The sequence below is a fragment of the Chlorella variabilis genome, assembly GCF_000147415.1.
Source record: "Chlorella variabilis unplaced genomic scaffold CHLNCscaffold_4, whole genome shotgun sequence".
Taxonomy (NCBI): Eukaryota; Viridiplantae; Chlorophyta; class Trebouxiophyceae; order Chlorellales; family Chlorellaceae; genus Chlorella; species Chlorella variabilis.
The window spans coordinates 1,336,362-1,358,425 of record NW_005435084.1 but is presented as its reverse complement, the minus strand read 5'-3'; the positions used below and the strand labels follow the sequence as shown (position 1 = coordinate 1,358,425).

The window sequence follows — 22,064 nt, the reverse complement described above, 5'->3', positions numbered from 1 at the left end:
CACAGGAGCCTACCCTTTTCTGAATGACGTTGACCTACTCACCTTCAATATTTGATTGTCACCCTCCTTCTTGTACACCCTTTCTGATAGCCATCATCACATTACTCCTACTTTTCCCGTTTTCTTTCCGGGCACCGTACCGTGCATGACCCTCTTTGCCCTGCTTGCTGCTCTTGTTGCTTGCTTGCTTGCATGTTGTTTCACAAGACCTCACAAGACATCTTGCAGAGCGGATGCATGAAAAATGCAGAGGTTCCTGAAGGCCAGGAGGAGGGGTCTGTACAGGAAGGGGATGGAGAGGCAACAAGCGCCAATGCGGCGAGGGGGTCACGGCTGCTGCATCGGCAATGCGCCGAGGGCGGTCGAAAATTGGAGGCTCGTACAAATCAGTGGGCGGCGGCAGGATCAACGGCTGCCGCGCATCCGAATGATGGCGGGTGTGCCGTAGCCGGGTCCTGTTGGTAGTTGAATGTACTGCTAACCAGTAGGCAGGGGTACAGGGCGAGCAAATGCAGGGGGGCAGTAGCGCCGGTTCTGGTGGGAGATGCACGAGTCGTCAGGCAGAGATTTGGGCGCGGCGCTTGAAGGGGCTGCCGGTGGGGCTGCTGCCGCCCTTGGGCAGCTGGATGTTGGCAGGGGTGATCCAGCCGCTGCCGCTGCTGGCGACGGCGAGGGGGCCTACGGCGCTGCTGCTGCTGGCGCCGGCATCGCCGTCAGAGCCGGTGCTGCGGCTGGGCCCCCCCAGCAGGCTCAGCAGCTGCTCGTCCCGCAGCTGCCAGCAGCAGGTGAGGTCCAGGTGTGCCAGGCACGGCAGGAGCGGCAGCGCCGCAGCCAGCCCCTCTGCCGTCAGCAGCTGCGCCTCGGACAGGCCCAGGCGGGTCAGCAGGCCCAGGCGCTGCGCCAGCACCCGCAGGCTGGCGTCGGTGACCGCCTGTGGGCACCTGCAGGGCATGATGTGGGCGGGGCGCAAGTACCATGTTTGTGCGAAGGACGGGACGCAGAGCTCGGAGCAGAGCAGAGCAGCGTGAGGCATCCAAGGACCCCTAAGGCACCACGGCCACCATGCCACAGGATTTCGGCTGCGTGCATGCAAGGGCCTGGGTGGAGCTGCAGCCAGCTGGCCGGCTGGCGGGCCCAACCTGCACAGAGACAGCGAGGCGAGGCGGTCCAGATGAGCCAGCTGCACCACGCCGGCCGGCGTCAGCTTGTGGCAGCCGGTGAGCTGCAGGCCGCGCAGCTGGCGACAGCTGGCCGCCAGCTCAGCCACCGCGCCGTCGTCCACGCCAGTCAGGCTCAGGTCCAGCCAGCGCAGCGTACGGGCTGCCGGGCCGGCCGCCAGCGCCTGCACCCCCCTGCTGCCCACGTGCGCGCAGCCGCAGGCCGCCAGCTGGCGCAGGCTCGGCAGGCTGGCGGCCGCCGCCAGGCAGCCGTCGTCTGCCGCCGTGTGGCTGATGTCCAGGCGGCGCAGGCGCGGGCAGCCGGCCGCTGCCTCCAAGAGGAGCGTGGGCGACAGCGCCACGCGGCTGCCGGCCAGGCACAGCCACTCCAGCGCGCCCAGGCAGCGCAGGGAGGACAGGTGGCGGTCCGTCACGCCGGCGGCGCCGCCCAGGCGCAGGCAGCGCAGCGACGCCGCGTGGCGCCGCAGCGCGGCGGCAAACCGTGCGGCGGTGGCGGGGCGCTGCCAGCTGTCCGCCTCGGCGTGCAGCTGCTGCAGGCGGGCGGCCGAGGTGCCTGTGATGGCTGGGTAGGAGTCAAAGTGCAGGGCCCGCCTCGCGCCCGAAGAGAAGAACAGCTGACGCTGCCAGGGGGCCTGGTGGGAGTGCTGCGTGGCCGCCGCCGCCGGCTCCGCATCCAGGCAGCAGCCGCCCAGGTCCACCGCCGACAGCCGCCCCGCGCCGGCCGCCTCCAGGAAGGCGGTACAGGCGCGCAGCGGCAGCGCGGACCCCGCGGCCGAGAAGGTGTGCAGCTGGCGGAAGCAGGCGGCCGCCTCACACAGGTCCCGCTCGTGCAGCGACGTGAGGCGGCGGTGGGGGGGGCCCGCCGCCTGCGCCGCGCCCTCCCACCCGCCGCCGGCGCCGGCGCCGGCGCAGCAGCAGGGGCCGCAGCCGACGCAGCCGCTGGGTGCGACGCAGCCGCCGCCGGAGCCGCCGGCGCCGATGTCCAGGTGCGTGATGCTGCTGCCGCAGGTGGCCGCCAGCAGCTTGAGCTTGCTGGGGTGGCAGCAGCTGCCCGCCAGCGACAGGCGGCGCAGGCGGGGCAGGCGCCACAGCGCGGCCGGCAGCGCTTCGGGCATGGCCGGGAACTGAAGCAGGTGGGCCATGTGCTCCAGGTGCAGCGAGGTGAGGCCCTGCATCTGCAGCAGGCGCAGGCGGGGGCCACGGCAGGGAAGGGCTGGGGGCGGAGCAGGCACCAGGGGCGGGGCCGAGCAAGGGGAGCTGTGCGATGGGCTGGCACTTGCCGCGCCGGTCGGCCCAGCTCCTCACACGCCCGCATGCGGCCTGCGGCCGTCTGCTGGAGCACTGTGCGCCATCCCGGGCCTGCCATGCTGCCTGGCACTCCCGCCCCGGTGCTTGCTTCCGCCGCCCCCTACCTCTGTGATGGCCAGCCAGCACTGGTCGGTGAGGCCGGTGCAGGCGCTGATATCCAGCGCCACCAGCCCCACATCCACCGTGGCCCCGCACCCGCCCCCGGCCTCCTCAGCCTCGCTCCTGACGGATGAGGCGCTGCTGGTGCGGGCCAGCGGGGCGGTGCTGCCGCGGCGCTCCGCCAGGTGGCGCAGGCCCCAGTCTGTCACCTCGGCACTGCCCCGCACGCTGAGCTCCCTGCACGGCACAGCGGGAGACGGCGCGCCGCCAGGCGTGGGCAGAGCAGCCAGCTGCAGCAGGTGAGGCAGGGCTCCCGCACGCGCCCCACACCTGCCGTCTCTGCTCCCCGGCCCTCACCTGAGGTGAGGGAGCGCCGCAATGTGGCGCATCGCCACGTCGTCCACTCCGTCGCCGTCCAGCACCAGCCGCCGCAGCGAGGCGAGGCGCGGCAGCAGGGCCGACACCTCGGGATTCAGGCTGCAGCAGGGAGGGAGAGGCACGGAGCATCAGCGGCTGGCCGAGCGGAGCAGAGGTGCGGTGCAGCGCAGGGCCAAGTGGTTTGTGCTGCTGCACTGGCTGGGCATGCCCTGACCAGCTACTGGGGCCCGCTTCAGGGCACTGAGATCTGCAGGCCAGGGACCCCTGTGGCCGAATGATGCAGCTGCGCTGCCGAGCTCACCCGAGGGCCAGGGCGCAGTCGGCCATGTCTAGGGAGGCCAGCTTGGGGCAGGCCGCTGCCAGGTCTGCCAGCAGGCTGCCACGCAGGAAGGGGCAACCGCGCAGGCTCAGAGACTGCAGCTGCTGCAGGGGCGGCCCAACCGCCTGCGGGCTCCCCAGGGGCGCACACAGCCTGCCCTCCGGGCTGCTGCTGCTGCCGCTGCCGTCGGCGTTTGAGGGCCGCGCCAGCACGGCAAATGCCGCGTCCTGCACCGTGCTGCCGTCGGCTGCCAGGCTGCGCAGCGCGGTGCAGCAGCGCAGCGCGCGCTGCAGCCCTGCCGGCGTCAGCTGGAAAGCGCCGCCTATGTCCAGCGCCTGCAGGCGCCCGCCCAGCTGGCGGCAGGCCGCCTCCAGCTCCTCGTCACAAAGCGCCTGCCCCGCACCCCGGGCACTATAGTCGAGAGACACGGCTTGCGGGAAGGCGCCCAGCTGTGCGGGCTTGCCCTGCGGCAGGACGAGCAGCATGAGCTGTGAGAAGGAGCCATGCAGGCATCGGTCCAGCGAGCAGTCAAAGGAGGTGGGGCTTGGCACGCACCAGCGGCTGGAGCGTGGCGGGCGCCGGCGTCAGCGCGTGCCGCCAGGCGCTGCACGTGGCTCGCAGAGACTCCAGGTGCGCGTTGGATTGCCTCGACAGGCACGCCTCCACCTGCAGCAGGGCGGACGCAGGGTCAGCAGTCTTGGCGCGCGCAGCCCCCACATGTTCGTCGGCCCCTCCCCCCACCGGCTTGGACGGAATGTGGCGACGTGCGATCACCCCCAGGGAGAAGCAAAGGGAGGGGTCGGGGTTTCGAGCAGGGGCAAACATTTGAGATTCGCCCGCTCCACGGCTCCCTGGCACCCCTCCAAGCCTCTACCGACGCACTTACCAGCAGCACGACGTCGGAGGGCAGGGACGCCCAGTCAGGGGCCCGAGCCGCACCCTGCGGCAGGGCAGGCTCCATTCCGTCTGCCGGGTGTATAGCAGGCTGCCACTGTTGCTGCCGAATGCCCGAGAGTTTCGAGGGATATGCAGCCTGCCCCCGTATGGAGCACGCAGAACTCTTCCACACCTGCCAGCGAGGCCGCCACCACTCCCATCCCATATATGCCCGCCTGGGGAAATCGCTCATACAGGGGGAGGGCCCCGAAGGGGCCGAAAATACAGGGGGAGGGGGGAGGGAGGAGGAGGGGAGAAGGAGGGGGAAATTGGCGCGCGCAGCGCGCCGCGAGCACCAAACGGAAGGAAGTTCGCCCCACGCGGGCTCGGGGCCTCGGCTCTGAAGCGGCCTGCGCCGTGTCATTTACCTCCTTGTGATCGCTGAAGCTCGAGCAAAGCAGTGGCTAGCTGAACAAGAAGACGGGCGAGGGTGATGCCCGAGTGTTCCCGGTCTCCAGGCGTCCTGGCGCGCTGCAACACCCCCCAGAGAGTCCCATGTGTAGTAACAGCCAGGAAAGAGCTCTGAGGAAGCTGATCGCGCCAGAGGGCTTCCGCCGCCGCCGCCGCCCTTGCATTGCTGGCAGAGGGTTGGGCCCTCCAGGATGCAGCAGCAGTGTTGGCATTGGGCTGGGGCATGCAGCTGCAGTGTTGGCAGAGGCTGGGGCTCTCCAGCATGCAGCAGCAGTGATGGCAGAGGCTTGGGCTCTCCAGGATGAAGCAGCAGTGTTGGCAGAGGCTGGGGCTCTCCAGGATGCAGGAGCAGTGATGGCAGGGCTGGGGCAGGCAGCTGCAGTGTGTTGGCAGAGGCTGGGGCTCTCCAGAATGCAGCAGCAGTGATGGCAGGGCTGGGGCAGGCAGCAGCAGTGTTGTCAGAGGGCTGGGCTCTCCAGGATGCAGCTGCAGTGTTGGCAGAGGCTGGGGCTCTCCAGAATGCAACAGCAGTGATGGCAGGGCTGGGGCAGGCAGCAGCAGTGTTGGCAGAGGGCTCGGCTCTCCAGGATGCTGCAGCAGTGCTGGCAGGGGCTGGGGCATGCAACAGCAGTGCTGGCAAGGGCTGGGGCTCTCCAGGATGCAGCAGCAGTGCTGGCAGGGGCTGGGGCAGGCAGCTGCAGTGTTGGCAGAGGTTGGGGCTCTCCATGATGCAGCTGCAGTGTTGGCAGAGGCTGGGGCTCTCCAGGATGCAGGAGCAGTGATGGCAGGGCTGGGGCAGGCAGCTGCAGTGTGTTGGCAGAGGCTGGGGCTCTCCAGAATGCAGCAGCAGTGATGGCAGGGCTGGGGCAGGCAGCAGCAGTGTTGGCAGAGGGCTGGGCTCTCCAGGATGCAGCAGCAGTGTTGGCAGAGGGCTGGGCTCTCCAGGATGCTGCAGCAGTGCTGGCAAGGCCTGGGGCTCTCCAGGATGCAGCAGCAGTGTGGGCAGGGCTGGGGCAGGCAGCAGCAATGTTGGCAAGGGCTGGGGCTCTCCAGGATGCAGTTGCAATGCTGGCAGGGGCTGGAGGCAAATAAGATGCAGGCTGAGGCGGGCATGCAAGAACAGGAGTTGAGGGAGGGAGGTAAGTGCCCAACCATCTGCATGCTCTGACATTGCGCCGCGCCGACGGGCCTTGCATTTGCATGCCCCCTTGCTCCACCTCCTTGCAGTGTTGCATGATTACATCATGCGCGGCGCTGGAGGCTGATGCCTGTAAAGTTTGACCACATAGCAGCGATTCGGTTGGAGGTTGCCGCCGCTCCCGCCCCTCCTGCCGCCGCTCCTGCCGCCGCTCCCGCCCCTCCTGCCGCCGCTCCTGCCGCCGCTCCAGCCGCCGCTCTCGCCGCTCCTGCTCCTGCTGCCGCCCCTCCAGCCGCCGCCGCTGCGGGGCCTGCTGCTGCGGGCGATGCCTCTGGCCAGGCGATGCCTTGCCGCTCCAGCTCTGCGCGCCGCGCTGCCGCCGCCGCGGCGCGCTCCTCGCTGCTCCCGCTGCCCTTGGCGCGGAAGGCCTCATCTGCCGTCTTGGCCTTGCTCCACTTGCGCGACACCTGCTGCCGTTGCTGTTCGGTTAAGCGCTCGTTGAACGCCTTGTACCACTTGCACTGCAGGCTGTGCACGGTGGTCAACTGCACAGGCCAGTCGAGGTAGTAACGGCAGCCGCGGCAAAGGTTTGGGCCTTTGCGGGCAGCACGGCCTTGGCTACGCCCAGCATGCCCCTGCCCGCGACCGCCGCGCCCAGCAATGCCGCTTGACCGCTGCTGCTGCTGCTCCACCAAGGCCGGCGCGGGGCTGAGCACGATGGGGCCAGAAGCAACGGCGGTGGCACCGCCTGGGGTACCGCCGACAGCTGCCGCCGTTGCCGCCGCCTCCGCAGCTGCCGCCGTTGCCGCCGCTGCCGCCGCCTCCGCAGCTGCCGCTGTTGCCGCCGCTGCCGCTGCATCCGCGGCAGCCAGCGTAGCCGCGGCGGCGGCGGCTGGCGCGTTGGGGTCCTGCGCAGCGGCTGCTGCGAAGCGCTGCTGCTGGGCCTCGTAGAACTCCTTGAGGAACTTGCCGGTTGTGGGCTTGAGCGCTGTCGTGGTGCAGCTGCGGGCAGCCGCATCAAGGCGCGGCGCCAAGCCTGCCGTCCACTCTGCCGCCAGGTCCTCCCACCGCTGGCCGTCCTGCGGCACTCTGCCGCTCCGCGCGGCCAGCAGCTCCCAAAGGTATGCATACGTCTCCTCGCAGTGCGGTGGGGGGAAGGCCAACGCCACAGCCGGGGCGCGGCGGACGATGGAGTGGCTGCGTGTGGCGCTGCTGGACCGGGCGCCAGGCGGCGATGCTGCCGTCGCCGTACGCACCGTGCGCCGCTGACGCTGGGGGCTGCGCGCCTCGCTTGCATCCTCGTCGCTGCTGCCAGCAATTTCACTCCAGCGCCGCCGGTGCTGCGGCGTGCGGCGTGGCCTGGCACCTGCCTGTTCGGCGCCGTCGACAGGTGGCCCCAAGCCCTCTGCAGCACGCGCGGCCTGCAGGGAGAGGAGGGGACGGCGGGGCGGCGCGCTCAAGAGCGTGGGCGCCCATGCATTCACTGCTGAGGAGAGGGTGCTGCGCCGGCAGGCCCCTGCTGCAGCGCCGCCAGCCCCCCGTTGCTGCGCCCCCAGCAGCCCCCCTCCCTCCTGACCCCCGCACCCGGCTCTGCTCCTCGGCTGGCGCTTCCGCATCAGCAGGCCGCCCCGAGCCCTCCGCAGCACGCGCGGCCTGCAGGGAGAGGAGGGGACGGCGGGGCGGCGCGCTCAAGAGCGTGGGCGCCCATGCATTCACTGCTCAGCAGAGGGTGCTGCGCCGGCAGGCCCCTGCTGCAGCGCCGCCAGGCCCCCACCCTGGCCCCCGCACCGGGCTCTCCTCCTCAACTGCGTACAGTTCCCAGTCGGCCGCCACAGCCCGCGCAGCCTGCAGGGGAGGAAGGGCAAAGGGGCATCGCTGGCTGAGCGGGAGCGCTCAACTTGAGGGTGGCCGACAGGCGGCAGATGCGCAGCGTCACGTACCGTGCCCGCCACCTCCTCTACCAAGTCGTCGGCCTCCATCCAGCTCTCCAGCTCCGCGCTCTCCTCGGCCCTTGGCGTCGCCGGCTGCAGCTGCGCCAGGAGCGCCTCGAGCTCAGCTGCCCGAAACATCGCCTGCAGTGCGCCGCCCGGGTCGTTGAGCTTGGACTTGGTAGTAGCCTGCTCGAGGCTCGCCTTGAGCCGCCGCTGCGTGCGCGCAATGGCGTCGGCAGTGCTCCCGCTGCCACGCGCCGCCGCTGCCGCCGCATCGCTCGGCAGCTCCCCTGCCAGCGCAGCCAGCGAGCGCGGCACCAACAGGCAGCCGATGAAGTCGGCTGCAGTGAGGGGGGGCTTGGGCTCGCTGATGCCGGGGAACGGCAGGCTGCCCTCGGGGCAGCCCGCCGCACGCGCAGCTTGGCGCGCATCGTACAACAGGTGATGGTCGCCGCAGGGGTACGGCTTGAACTTGTCTGGGCGCGTGCGGGGGCGCGCCTCGACGGTGTACCTGGGGCCAGGGGACAAGGGGCAGGGGGTATGGTAGGCTGAGGATCAGGGGGGCACATGCGAGATGCATTGACAGCAGGGCGGGGCGGGAGGGCGGCGCATGTGGGATGCGTCCAGCAGGGCAGGCCCCCCTCCCCCAATGCCGCCCCTCAGCGCGCCTGAACTGAAAGTTGAGGATGGCGGCGTCCGCGTTCTTGGGCCCCATCTTGGTACCGGGCACAGCAGCCCGCATGTAGCGGTTCAAGCACTCCAGCTGGCTGGAACTGCGGATGGTGCGCGGTTTGCCGTTGGCGTCCTCATAGTACATGTCCTGGGTGGGGAGCGGGTCTGCAGGAGTGCAGGGGCTGCAACCATTGGGTGGGTGACGTGGCGGCGGTTGCATAGGGCAGCTCCTCAACCACAAGTCATGCCGCCGCACAGCCACCGCTGCCAAGCTCACGCACCCTCCAAGAAGCCTACTGCGATGAGTGCCTCGCTGCTGGTGATGAGCTTAAGCACGGCGTCGGTGATGAGGGGCTTGCCCGTGATCTCGCAGGTGGGGTTGGCGGCGGACCAGGCCTTGGCCCAGCCCTGGAAGCGGCGGAGGCCGTCCTCGCGTAGGGGGTGCTGCCAGCGCCTGCCCTTTGCCGACCAGAACCGGCGGAACGCCGGGTCCTTGGTGGGGAGCGGGGCAGCAACGCTGAGGTTGTGTTGCTGCTTCCAGGCATTGACGAGCTCGCGGTCCTTGCTATCGTAGATGAACGGCTTCTGGAGTGCGTCGCGTAGTTCCGCCATGGCAGCGCCTGCATGGAGTCAGGGCACGAGGCGAGGGCAATGAGTGCAACAGTATGCGCTGCAGTTACAACGCTGGTGGACAGCCGGGCAGCGTCGCAGCCGGGCAGCGTCGCAGCCCCCTAGGCCGCTGGCCGTTGATGCACCGCCCGCGCATGATCGCCGCTGCCTGCTTGCCCAGCCCCGCACCAGCGCTCCCCCGCCACACGCACATTTAACCCTGCAGCTCACCCCGGGCAGAGTGGTTGTGCGGCATGGCGTCCGAGAAGCGCTTCAGCACGTGGAAGTAGTCTTGCTTGACGATGGCCTCAGGCCAGACCTCCAGGATCACCCGCATCATGCCCTGCGGCCAGTCCACCCACCAATACAGCGGTTGCTGCAGGAAGGGAAGCGATGCGAGGCACCGGGGGGTGAGGGGTGAGGGGGTGAGGGGTGAGGGGGTGGAGGGGTGAGGGGGGAGCGGGTGGGGGGGGAGGCAAGCAGCCGCCCATGCGTCCCTTGCCCCCCGCCGCACTCACCTGGCCGCCGCTGCGCTCAATGTTGTCCCGCAAGCGTTGTAACGCGGGCTTGACCTCCTGCATGCTGGTGGTCTGCACGCCGATCTGCTGGGAGTCGGGGCGGCAGGGGTGGGCAACATGGGACGGCGGTGGGGGTTTGGGGGCAGCAAGGGGCAAGCGACCAGCAGGCACCGATGAGAGCGGCGGAGGGAGCAGGGGAAGGTAATGAGAGGTAGTGGGCTCAATGGCAGGCGGCCAGCAAGAGCGGCAGCGCCGACATGCAGCGCCGGCAGAGTTGTTGCACGCACCGAGAGCATGACCTCGCCCACCGAGTTGAGCATGTTGAAGATGGCCTCGTACGGCTTGCTCCCGTTGCTGGTGATCTTCTTGGCGGTTGCAAAGGTGTGGTCGCAGCTCACAGCGCGGTGGGGGCCCGCGTCGATGCCCGCCAGCACGGCCCGCTTCAGTTGCCGCCGCTCCTCCATGTGGACATCCAGCATCGTGCGCACGTAGGTTGCGCTCAGGAACTGCATGTGGGCAGGCAGGGAGAGGAGGGCAGGGGTAATGCGCTGTGGGAGAGGAGGGGGCTCTCTGAGAGACGAGGGGTGCCCACGAGTCCGTGGGAGGGCAAGCCGGTCGCGGCGGTGGCGCGCCGCTCCCTCGACAGCTGGGTGGTGCCGCGCACGCTGGCAGGCCGAGCCCCGCGCCGGCCAGGTCGACTCCGCCCGCTCCCTGCTTTCTCACCGGCAGCGGCCAGTCGTGCTCGGCGGCCGCTTCCACATCTGCAGGCAGCACACGATGCTGGCCGCCAATGCGGCTCATGCCGTAGAAGTCCAGCAGCACCTGCACGCGCCAGGCCTCCATCCTCGTGCGCACGCGCTGTATGGCGGCCTGCGGGGGGTGGGGACGAGACGCGATGGATGGGCAGGCGACGGGCTAAACGACATGCGATCAGGGCCCCTCGCCCCAATCCATCGGCCCCACCCACCCCAGCACCGCAGCGGTGCCATGAACACACCTCAATAGAGAGGCCAGACTCGTAGTCCAGGATGAGCTGGGCCAGCAGGTCCTTGTGCAGGGCACCCTTCTTGGAGAAGACGGCGGGCACCGCGTCGGCAATGAAGCCCAGGTCAACGATGCGCAGCGCGGCGTACAGCTCCTCACTCGTAGTGCTGTATTGGCCTACAAGCAAGGAAGTGTGCACTCTCACAGTCAGCTGTGCACACTCACAATCAGCAGCAGCCAGCCGCCGGGGCGCCGCAAACGCGTGCTCGGCCACCGCATGGCCGCCGCTCCCTCGACTCACGGCTGCAAGGCTCGCACTTCAGCTTGAAAGGCAGAACATAGGCGGCGCCTCCAGGCATCGCCAGCTTGCGGATGTTGGGCAGCTGCGGCCCCTTGGAGATGAGAGTGAACTTCAGGCAGTTGGGACAGGGCAGCTTGGCGTGCTGCGGCAGCGGCCCGCCCTGCGCCGCCGCCGCCGCCGCCCGGAGCGGGCCAGCAAAGTGCTGCTGCAGGTTGAGCGCCACGAAGTTGCTCCGGTGCATCAGCGCGTCGCCCAGCGTCACTGCCCGGCCGTGGGCAGCCGCAAAAGCAGTCGCCTCTGGCCCTTCAAAGTTGAGGCGCGGCTGGGGCGCGGTTGCAGCAGCCTTATGCTTGCCGCCCAGCCCCAGGACGTGCTTGAAGACGCACTGGACGGCGCGCAGCTCAGCTTCCTTGCACCCCAAAGGGTCCCCATCCGCGCCGCCGCTGCTGTCTCCCGGAGGGGCCGCGCGGCCCCTCCCAGCGCTCATGAGTGATGTTCAGGTGCTGGTGGTGCGGCGGCGAAGCAGGGGAACGGGAAATGAGGGAGAGAAACAGGTTGGGGAAATCGCAATTTCCCCTCCCCCTGGTGCGATCATCATGATTTAAGTAGGCTCGATTTTTACACGCCCGATGAAGAGCGGTGCGCGGTCTAGCAGAGGCACCACCTGCGCCCGGTGCCAGCGCCGCCTCAGCCGCCGCCGCTGTTGCTGGCCCAGCGTCGCAGGCGGGACGGATCCTGATGGCTGCGCACCAGGCCTTGCCAGTCAGCCAGTCGTGCCTGCAGCGCGGGCACCAGCTGCTGTAGACCGCCGTCTACCACCGGCGACGCCAGCGCCCGCTGCACTGCTGCCATGGCTGGCTCAGCATCGCCCACCCCTCCAGCAGCAGCTACCGCAGACACCGCCTCCAGCTGCTGCTGACTGGCTGCCAGGGCAGCGGTGGCAGCCTCCAGTGCAGCCACAACGTCGTCAAACTCAGACTGGAGGCTACGCACCGCCGCCCTCTCGGCCAAGCCTGCGGCAAGGGAGAGGCATTTGGCAGGATGGTCGTGGCGCTGCTCTACAGCCCCAAGCAGAGCAAGGCAAGAGCGCAGCAACGAGATGCAGGGCAGGCATAGATGAGTGCAGACAACAGAGGTGTGGTAGAACCTGCAACAGCCGCAGCCCCCAGGCAGGAGCGCAGCAGCGAGGCCGTCAGCGGCTGCCGCCGCTCAAACGCCGCCTGCAGCCGGCCCTGCACCGCAGCCACATCAACCATCCGGGCGGCGGGCAGCCCATGGCTCCTCGCTGTTTGCACCTGGAACACAGGCGAAGCAGGGTGAGTAATGATGTAGATAAAAGCGATATCTGCATCACGCATGCAGGGCAGCCAACACCAAGCAGTTGCAGGGCGTGGCGGGGCTGGGAGCAGCCCTGGCGGCTCACCTGCGCGTTGTCGCCGCTCAAAAGCAGCACGGGGAAGGAGGCAGCCGTGAGCGGCCTGTTTGCGGCGCTGCTGGCACCCTCTCCGCCGCTGCCGTTCGTGCTGGAGACCTCGTCGATAGCGCTGCTGCTGCTGCTGCCGCTGCCGCAAACCTCCCGCTGGAAGAAGAGCGCCACCTCAACAATCCTGTGGTCTGCCCGCTGCCCCTTGGTCCCCACATCCACGCTGCGGCTGCCCGCCACCTGCCCAGCAGGCAGTGTGCATTGTGTTTGTGTAAGGGGCATGCAGTTGGGAATTGCTGGCAACATACAAGCGGCAGCTGCGCGGTTTGCTGCCTGCAGAGGCGGCAGGTCCGCGGCAGGCGCCTCACCGCCGCGTCGTGCTCCACAACCAGCCCCTCGCCCTCGTGGGAGCCCAGCACAGTCAGGAAGTCGGCGCCTGCGATCAGTAGTGGCAGGGCGCAGGCAGCACAGTTCTGGGGCAGGGCCAGGGCCAGGAGGGGCACGTGGCAGCCCTGTTGCTGCGACCAGCACCACTGTAGGATGTGGCAGCGGCTACGCCTCAGCACGCAGCAGCGCAGGCCTGCCCCGCACCAGCCGGGCCGTAGGCGTCCAGGCCCTGCCCCAGGAAGCGGCGTATCGCGGGGCGCACCGCCCCGTCATTCTTCAGCCCATCCAGCTGCTTCAGCACCGAGTCGGTCACCACCAGGAACACCTGCGGGTTGTGTGTGTGGGTGGTGAATGATGGAGCGGGGCGGAGCAGCAGGGTCGAGGCACAGGGAGCGGGGAGGGAGTGTACGGGCATTGAAGCAGGCGGCACAAGCAGCACAAGTGTGTCGAACGGCAGGCTGAGAAGACAGATGGCACGACTGGCAGCGTACACACCTGCTCATGGGCGGGTAGACTGCGCCCAAAGCGCCCCTGCTGCGCCAGCTGGCCCAGCAGGTCGAGAGTGAGAAAGGTGGGGATGGAGACGTTGGCGCCTGCTCCCAGCATGGGCAGCAGGGCGGATGTGTCTGGGAAGAGCAGCAGCGGCCCGCTGCCCGCTGGGGTGGCGGGCATGGCAGGTGGTGGCGGTGGCTGCAGCGGCGATGCTACACTCTCGGCCGTCGACTGGCTGCTGCTGGAAGCAGCAGGCGCAGCATCAGCGGCAGGCTGCGCCTGCTGCAGGCGCTGCTGGCTCCAGCCGCGACGTGCGGCCTTGAGGACTGCCGCCTCCGAGGGGAGCTGGTACTGGCAGCTGCAACACCGGGTGGGAGGGGACGAGGGAGAGGACTTGATGCACCAGGACTGAACAGCTCCTTCTGCTGGTGGAGGCTGAGCTCCCTCTTGCAACACCATCACGGCAAGCCAGCGCCCGTCTCACCTGACCCACGGCAGGCGGGCATGGCAGGCCTGAACCAGGAACTGCAGCGCGTTGCGCGAGCCGCGGCTAGCGGGCACGGCAGCGGCGCCCGCGGGAGTCGCCACTGCCGCCGATTGCAGGTAGGGGGGCAGATCGGGCAGCGAGGGGGCTGCGGCGGCATGAGCAGGCAGCGCATCAAGCAGCGGATCAGAGGATGGCAGCAACAGATGGCACTGGGATCATATAAAACATGCGGAAAGAGAAAAATGTCAAGACTCGTACTTGCATCGGGCCGAATGGCGGTGGGCACGTCAACCACCAGCCCCCGCCGCATGTGCAGCTCTTCCAGCACCTGCGCGCGCACACACACACACACACATGTGGCAGCAGGAGGGACGGCGGCATGAATGGGGGGTGGTCGGGCGGGTGCTCACCATCACCTGGCTGTCTTGGTTTCCTTGGCTGTACCTGCCCACTTCCACCCACCTGCACCAGCCCCTCCAGCGAGATTCGGTTCCACTCCAGGCGCAGCCACAGAGGGCGGCGGGAGCCTGGTGGAGGCGCGCCGCCATTGCTGCCAAAACCGGCAGCAGATGCCCCCTCTCCTGCCGCTGCCTCCGAGCCGAGTGCCTCCACACCTGCGTCCTCAGGTTCAGCGCTACAACTGCTGGTGTTGCTGCCAGCAGCTGGCTCTGCAGCTGCCGCAATGGGCACAGCCAGCGCTTCCAGCAGCACGGCCGCCCCCTGCAGCGTCATCAGGTTGTGCGACAAATGCACCTGCGAGTGGAGGCAGCAATCATCAGGCGGGGCAAAAGTGTGGATATTGCTGCGCGGATTTTCCCCGCAACAACAGCAGAGGCCAGGCGGCAGCAGCACACACCGCGGGAAGCTGTAGAGGGGCATACCTCCACCATGCCGGGGTGTTTCTCCAGGATGCGGGCCACCTGCACAGCCCCCTCGTCGCCCAGGCGGTTGTCAAACAACCACAGCTTGCGGACGGATGCGGTGCCGCACGCCTCCTGGCAGCACCATTCAGCTAGCATCTGAGCCTCCCTACACAAAGCGGCAGACAGGGAAGCGGGCCGGGGGGCCGTTGCATTGCAGGCCATGGTGGCGTTGGCAAAACCACCCATCCTACCGCCAGGCTGCCTACCCTCACCGATCAGTCAGCGACATCCTTTCCAGCCGGATGGACAGCTGCACAGGTGGCGCAGCGCCCGGCAGTAGCGCCGGCTCCGTCTGCTGCACCACCGCCACTAGCTCGGGCGACTGCAGGGCGGCCTCCGACACTGGCCACCAGGTTCGGCACCCAGAGGGGGAGGCAGGCTCCCCCGAGCTGGCTGGGCTGCCGATGCTGCCAGACCCCGGAGCACTGCCTGCACCCGTGACGGAGCCACCGCTATTCTCCGCGGCCAAGCTGCTGCCGCCGCCTGCAGAAGACTCTGCTGCCGCCGCGTCTGCCAGCACGCCAGCCCAGCCCAAGTCACTGCTGCAGCTGCTGGCTGAACTGCTGGCACGGCTAGCAAGCCCACCACCTGGACTACAAGCAGCGACTGCAAACACCGCCTCATCCCCTGCCTCTGGGCTGCCTGCTGCTCCTGCCCTCGACCCTGCCGCATCCATATCTTGCTCTGCCAGGGAGCCGGCTCGTTCCAGCCGCTCTACTGACACCGGCGGCCTGCCCAGCGGTGGGCTGGAGGGCAGGTGCTCTGCCGTGACTGGCGGCGGCCTGGCCGTCATGTGATGTGGCTGTGGCTGCTGCTGCAGTGGTGGCGCAGGGGGCGGCGGGGAGGCAGGCGCGGCCAAGGGCTGCCCTTGCTGCGCCTGCTGCTGGTACTTCCAAGCCACAAAAGCGGAGAGGCCTCGCAGCCAGGCCGCTGAAAAGCGCTGCCCATCGGGCGGGCCCACCTACAGCGGCAGGCAACCTCAGCTTGAGTGCCAGGAACAGCAGGACTGCAAGACAGCTGTCCAGCAGCTGCGCACCTTCCACAGCCCCTTCTCCTTGTCTCTGTCAAATGACACCGCCTCTGCACCACGCCCAAACAGCTTGCCGCTGGCCGCCCCAAACCCAGCGTTCACGCCCTGCGGGCTGGTGCCGCCACCACTGTAGCCTCTGCCGTAGCTGCTGGCAGGGGAATACCGCTGCTGCTGCTGGCGCAGCTGAGGAGAGGGCGTGAAGGATCGTCGCCCGCCACGCCCCCTGCCACCGCCTGGATAGGGGCTCCCCCCTCTGCCCCTTGCAGCGGGGCCCGCATCGCGGCCGGAGAAGTCGCCTCGGCCGCCCCTCCCTATGCCACCCAGCGGCGGCGGAGGCGGCGTGCCAAACCGCCCCTCGCCGCGTCCAGGTGCGCCCCTCCCACCTCTGCGGCGGCCAAATTCCTGCAGTGATGGGCAGATGCTTCCGCAAGACTGAGGCGCAGAGAAGCGCAGGCGCTCGGCGTCAACCTGCTGGCGGGACCTAGCGCCGGCTAGGCACAGCACTCCTAGGCAAGCCACCGGCATCGGATCGCCTTGGATGATACCTACGAGCACCCCCAAGGGACCCACCTCGCGTGAGGAGCCTCCCCTCCCGGCCATCTTCTGATCGGCACCTCCCTGGAGCTCCACCCTGGGGTGGCTGTCTCCCAGACCACACCAGCTAATCGAAAATTCAGAGTGATGCAAGACTTGGGCCTTGCTGAATTGCGCAGCACGTGCTGAGCCACCCAGCAGAAGCGGGTTGCAATCGAAACAGCCCGCCTCCCCTGCCCAGCACACCGGTACCTGAAGGCAAACCAGCTGCCCCTCCCACGCTCTGCCACTGGCAGCGAACCCGGCAAGCTGTTCAAGCAGGGGATGCAGTCGCTCCAAACCTGGCTGGGAGGGGGAGCGCCCGACAAGGAGCCGCCGGCGGGGTCCAGCGTGCTCAGCGAATGGAACAAGTATAGCAGCGGCGGCGCCGCAACCGCTGCACCCGCCGGCACCGACCCGCTAGCTGCAGCAGAGGAGGGCACCTCAGGTGTGGACTGATGGCGCTTTAGGAGCAGGTGGCACGGCCTGGGAGGCAGGATGGCGCGCGCATTGCCGCAGCGCATTTGCACCGTCGGCCATTGCTCGACCGGCTGCGAAGCGGGGAGGTCTAGTCTGTTGCCCACCCGCCGCTGCTCCATGCGCCACCTTTTGCAGCCAAGAGCCTGCTGTCGAGCGCAGTCAACCTGGTTAGCGGCGCGGCCAGCAGCGCGGCGGCAGCAGCGAGCGGGGCGGCCTCAAAGTGAGCAGCCTGCCGAGCCGATGTGCCCATCCATCGACTCTCTGGCCCGCTCCGAACAGCGTCCTTAGCCCCCACCTCTCTCACATGTTGTTCCTCGTGCCCTACCCCACCCTGCACCTGCAGCGTCCCCAGCACCACGCAATGGACCTACTTTGCTTTCTTCCTGGGTTCAGGTGCGGCATGGGGGCCACGTACAGTGTGCGTGCAACCCCACCATTACCTTGCGCTGTGTCCAGTGACCTTCCGCGAGCCCGTGCACACCTTTTCTCGCCCCACAGGTGCCCTGTTCCTGGGCATGGCCTTCTTCCTCTTCCTGCCCATGATCATCCTGGCGCCCGCCAAGTTTGCCATGACCTTCAGCATCGGATCAGGTAGGCAGGCAGGGCTGGAGCTGGAGGCACGGCACAGTGTATCATGCTCGTTCTTGCACCACACCTCATCCTTTACCCCACCCCTGCCTGCCCCCGCAGCGCTGGTCAGTGCATCCCTGGGCGCGCTCAAGGGCTGGAAGACCATGTTTGGGCACCTGGCCTCCCGCGACCGCCTGCCCTTCACCGCCGCTTATTTTGGCTCGCTGGTGGCCACCCTCTACGCGTCCCTCATCATGCACTCCTACCTTCTCTCCCTCCTGTTCTGCGGGGCGCAGGTAACGGGCCGCAGGGGGCGGGGCGAGGCAGCGGGGAGCAGGGCGCCGTGCTTTCCTGCTAGGCTCGCCTGCCAGCCCAGCCGTGATGTGCCTCCACCTGCTGATGTCTGCGATGTTCTGACAAGGGATGTTGTGCTGTGCTGCCTTGCAGCTGGTCACCCTGCTTTACTACATTGCCTCCTATTTCCCTGGCGGCACTGCTGGGGCGCAGGTGCGCATGCGTGGGGCGCAACCAGAGGCGCAGCCGCGGCTTTTCGTCTCCCCAGTTGCAGATCTGCTGCTCGCCTCTTGTCCGCACCCCAGCAGCCATCTTGCGTGCCGCTCACTCGCCCACCCACCTGCCTCCTACCCGTACAGTCGGTGCTCGGCTTTGCGGGGCGCGCCAGCATGTCGCTGGGCAGCAGCGCCCTTCGGGCAACCTTCAGCTCCTCGGGGCGGTGACGGCAGCGGCGGCGGCAGGAGGCAGAAGGCGCCTGTGAATGAAGGCCGGTGGCCATGGCAGGGGCCTGACATTGCTCTGATTGGAAGTTCCGAGGCCTGAACGTGCCCCAACCACATTTTTCCACACGCTGGCATGCAATCATGCAAATGGCACCAAGTCTCTATAGGGTCTTGAAGCTGCCATGGACCACAAAATTAGCAAGAGCAGAGCGTCAAACACATGATATAGCAACAGATAGAGCATCAAAGCAAACGAAGCATGGACAGTAGAAATGGCGACCTCGGTGGGCCAGCAAACTAGCGCTCAACACACCAACAATGCCACTGCTGCGCGTGCTGTCGATCAATGAGCACAGCGCCATGATCTCCATCAATCACTGCATCAGGGCTGCCTCAGCACGTCGCACACCGCCTCCACCTGGGGCAGCACCGTCTGAAGCAGGTTTGGCTTGCTGAACACTGTGACCAGGATGCCGCTGGGCAGGTAGTGTGCCGTCATGCCCAGCTGCTTGCCACGGCTTACCGCACACACACTGCCTTCAGACTGCTGCACAACCACGGCTCTCTGGCCGCACACGTCCAAATGGTCTGGTGCGCCGGCTGCTGCATGACGGTGGAAAATGCAGGCGAAGCGGGGCGGCTCTCAGCAGGCGGTGGAGGAAGCGACGGCGGCGAAGCTGCAGCTGCAGATCAGGCTGCTCTGCGCGCATCCCTGCCATACACACCTGTGTGAAACAGAGTGTGCAGCTGCTGGGCGAGCGGGGCGGGCTGGTCGCAGCCCTCCCTCCAGAGCTCGTCGCTCAGCTGGCCGCAGCTGGCCAGACAGGCGCTTGTGTTGTGATCCAACAGTGCGTAGGATATCAGTGTGTTTTTGTTCAACAGAGCTTGCAAGGGGGCGTCCCATTGGGCCATCTGATCAGAATGATCAGACTGACCAGTCTGCCTTGTCTCACATTGCCCAAACAAAGCCACGAGTTACAGGCGCGGATGGACAGCGCCACATCAGGCCGGAATTGATTTTGCCATGAAGGCAAGGCGGGACAGCGGCAGTACCTCTGCAACTCCGCCCCGCCCACCAAAAGAGAGGCGCGCTCACTACTTCCTTTGCTCATTGATGAGCGCGTCTGTTGCTTCATGGCCTTGTGTTGTGCAACGGTTTACAGAGCATGGTAGAAATGGCAGGAAATGCACTTGAGAGCGGGAGACGAGCGGGAAGAGCAACAACAGAAATGAACAGCAGTCACGAGCAGCAGAGGAAACAACAAGCAAAGCAAACATTTACAGCAGGGGACAGCTGCCAGGCGCTACCGCACACAGCAGCCACGCCCCGGCACTATCGCCGGCGCTTGGCGAGCGGCGCGGCAGCAGTGAGCGACGCCTGCCGCCACTGCTGCTGCGCCATGTGGGCGGGCTGCAGGCTGCGGGCGGGCTTCAGCATGTCTGCAGACCGCTTCACGCCCGCTTGCAGGCGCTGCTGCAAAAAGTCTCGTGCGGCCTGCGACGGCTTGCTGGCCTGCTGCGCGTTGAGGACCCGCACCACCACAGGCCCCACCTCCCGCTCCACAATCTCCTTGCGTTGTGGCTGGCCCAGCACCAGCAGCGGCTGGCCTGGCTGCTGCTGCTGTCGGCGCAGCTGCTCCGAAATCAGCCGAGCCTGCTCTGTCGTCGGCACGGTCCTGCAGCGGCCGTGGCAGTGCGCGGCACCAGCACCAGCATCAGAATAATTATTGGCGAGGAGATGCTGTGCAGCACAGGCGAGGCTTGGGCAGCAGGTGTACGGTTGGGAAGGAGCCCGCACTCGAAGCACTCACCGCTTGTTCCTAGCAAGGGCAGCGAGCACATCATCCGGCAGCAGGTCGAGATCCTCTTCCTGCTCCTCCTCCTCCTCCTCCTCCTCCTCTTCCTCCTCCCCTTTTGCACCCTCCTCAGCAGCTGCTGCTGCTTTGGCCGCCTTCGCCGCTGCCGCTGCCTGCCGCTCGGCCTTGGCGGCGCGCAGGCGCTCCTGCTGCGCCGCTCGCCGCTCCTTGGCGGCGGTGCGTGCTGCCGCCTTGGCCCCCGCCTCATCCCGCCGCCGCTGCTCCGCCGACTGCTTGCCGGTGGCTAGGGACACCTCCTCAGGGGCATCGTCCTCTGCAGCGTCAGTGCAAGCAGTAGCAGGGGGTGGTGCAAGGAGTCGGCGGCAGCATGCGGCAGGCGGTGGCAGCAGCGAGCAGCGGCAGCAGCGGCGGCACTGCCCCCACACTCCGTGCACCCCTTGGGCGGCCCAGACAATCTCCGGCTCTCTCGCACCACGTGCCGCAGGCCCTGCTGCAGCGCAGGCTCTCCTTTGCATAGTCGAATGCACTGCATGCCCGCCGCTGGCCACCTCCACCGCTGCCCACCGACACTCAAACACACCCGAGTCTTCCGAATCGTCTGCTGGAGCCGCAGCTGCGGCCGGCTCGGCTGGCAGCTCATCGTCCGCCCTGCGCCTCCGTGTGCCCACCATGATGTCTTATTCTGCAGGTGGTATGCAGATAACTGCCCTCTGGGCATTTGGGGTGCCCCGCCCCATCACCCAGGCCACGACCGCAGCACGGCCGCCCGACGTTGGCGAACCAGGCTTCAGCTCTTTGTTTCCTTTCCACATACCGCTTCTGTTGTACGGAGGAGTCGGTGCAGGTCATAACCCCAAGGCACTTGTGCCCTGGCAAGTTCCCCTTCCTGGGCTCACACCCCTTGCCGCCGCTCCCCACATCCGCCTTGTGAGAGAACCCTCGGTCGTGTCCCGGGCCGGCCAGGCCAGCAAAGGCGCCTGCTTGGGCAGCCCACCCGCCGCTTCGCCAACTTGGGCCGCCAAGCTTCCAGAGCACCATAGCCCGCACGTAGCTGGTGAAGCCCATGGCTGCCCTGCTGGAACGGGAGCTGTTTGGAACCTTTGGAACGCACACATATGCCACCAGCATGACCACCGCCGCGCCCAGTTCCAGCGAGGCGGGCAGCCTGCCGCGGCGGCCACTCTTGCCACCACAGCCTGTGCCAGTGCGGCACCAGGCAGCAGGCGGCGGCCAGAGCTGGGAGGATGCCGCCACGCAGATCTCGGCGTCGCCGGCCAGTAGTGACGTCACCGAGCAGTTTCTGGACTGCTACAGCGAGAGTGAGTTGGAAGCAGTACCGCTGTCGGTAGCCCTGACCTCTGCTGGTGTTTTTTGTAGGTCGTGCATAAGGGCATCCTGCCAGCACCGTGTGCCAGCCCCTGACTTCAACCCCACCCCGTGCCTTCCCCCATCCGTGCAGTCCCCAGCGCCTCCAGTAGCCTGGGAGATGACGGGGGTGCGGCGGTGGAGGAGCTGATCAGCCGCGCCCTGCCCCGCCTGTCCACATCGCCCGCGGCCGACGCCCTCGCCGCCGCCAGCAGCAGCGGCGGCAGCACCGGCAGCTCCGCCACGTGGCAGCTGCAGCAGGAGCGGCAGCGCCGGCTGGCGGCAGAAACGGCGGTTGCCGACCTGCAGCATCAGCTGGACGACATCTCAGCCGTCCTCTTTGCCTTCCGCAGCGACAGCAGGAGCAGCAACAGCGGCGGCGGTGGCGGGACCGGTGCACCCCCAGCGCAGCAGGCCGTGCACAGCGGCACCAGCCCCGTTGTAGCGGCAGTGCTGGAGGGCGTGCTGCAGGAGGCAGCGGGGCGGCGGGCCCAGGCTGCAGAGCAGGCGGCAGCCCTGCAGCAGCTCCTGGCCGACAGGACGGCGGCGGCGGCGGGAGAAGCCCTGGTGGCGCGCTTGGTGGCGGGCATCTGCGCTCGTGCGGCCACGGCTGCCGACCTGGAGGCACAGTGGCAGGCGGAGCGGGCGCTGCTGGAGCGGCGGCTGGAGCAGGCGGCACGCATGGGCCAGGCCATGCTGAAGCACCAGAAGGAGCACAGCGCGGGTGGGCTGCACAAACCTTTTGGGATGCAGCGGCTGTGAGTTGCCAGCCCTCAGCTGAGGAGGCGCACAGAGGGGTCCTGCCAACCTATGCCTTGCCCCGCTCACGCACACTCCACCTGCCTGCTCCCGTGCAGAGCCCGAGCCCTGGCGCCAGCAGCTGCTCAACACCGCATTTGCGGTGGGGTGCAGCATCCTGGGGGCCGCCGCCGCGGTGGCAATCATCCGACGCGCACAAGGGGCGTAGCAAGTTGCAAAGGCGCCTGCCGTCTTGCCCT

At 67.8% G+C, this 22,064-nt stretch overlaps 3 protein-coding genes across 3 annotated transcripts; 1 reads left to right on the top strand and 2 right to left on the bottom strand.

The window, feature by feature from the left end:
• Positions 1-556: 556 nt before the first annotated feature.
• CHLNCDRAFT_57086 (hypothetical protein) lies at positions 557-11,269 on the bottom strand (the record flags this gene model as incomplete). The annotated part of the gene is made up of 19 exons (XM_005850052.1): positions 557-941; positions 1,140-2,353; positions 2,591-2,822; positions 2,943-3,062; positions 3,265-3,746; positions 3,838-3,948; positions 4,024-4,150; positions 5,912-7,188; positions 7,352-7,420; positions 7,556-7,612; positions 7,708-8,209; positions 8,373-8,535; positions 8,652-8,990; positions 9,211-9,355; positions 9,498-9,581; positions 9,785-10,003; positions 10,221-10,367; positions 10,495-10,658; positions 10,783-11,269. The coding sequence occupies 19 exons, from the start codon at positions 11,267-11,269 to the stop codon at positions 557-559; spliced, it is 6,324 nt and encodes a 2,107-aa protein (XP_005850114.1).
• Positions 11,270-11,469: 200 nt separating this feature from the next.
• CHLNCDRAFT_142196 (hypothetical protein) lies at positions 11,470-16,124 on the bottom strand (the record flags this gene model as incomplete). The annotated part of the gene is made up of 13 exons (XM_005850051.1): positions 11,470-11,795; positions 11,930-12,014; positions 12,206-12,445; positions 12,574-12,641; positions 12,797-12,917; positions 13,088-13,442; positions 13,569-13,716; positions 13,830-13,899; positions 14,034-14,324; positions 14,453-14,600; positions 14,707-15,308; positions 15,531-15,707; positions 16,095-16,124. The coding sequence occupies 13 exons, from the start codon at positions 16,122-16,124 to the stop codon at positions 11,470-11,472; spliced, it is 2,661 nt and encodes an 886-aa protein (XP_005850113.1).
• A 258-nt stretch (positions 16,125-16,382) lies between these two features.
• CHLNCDRAFT_142195 (hypothetical protein) lies at positions 16,383-17,884 on the top strand (the record flags this gene model as incomplete). Its single annotated transcript, XM_005850296.1, has 7 exons — positions 16,383-16,545; positions 16,713-16,797; positions 16,921-16,970; positions 17,076-17,168; positions 17,268-17,443; positions 17,595-17,654; positions 17,801-17,884. The coding sequence occupies 7 exons, from the start codon at positions 16,383-16,385 to the stop codon at positions 17,882-17,884; spliced, it is 711 nt and encodes a 236-aa protein (XP_005850358.1).
• Between the last annotated feature and the right edge of the window lie 4,180 nt (positions 17,885-22,064).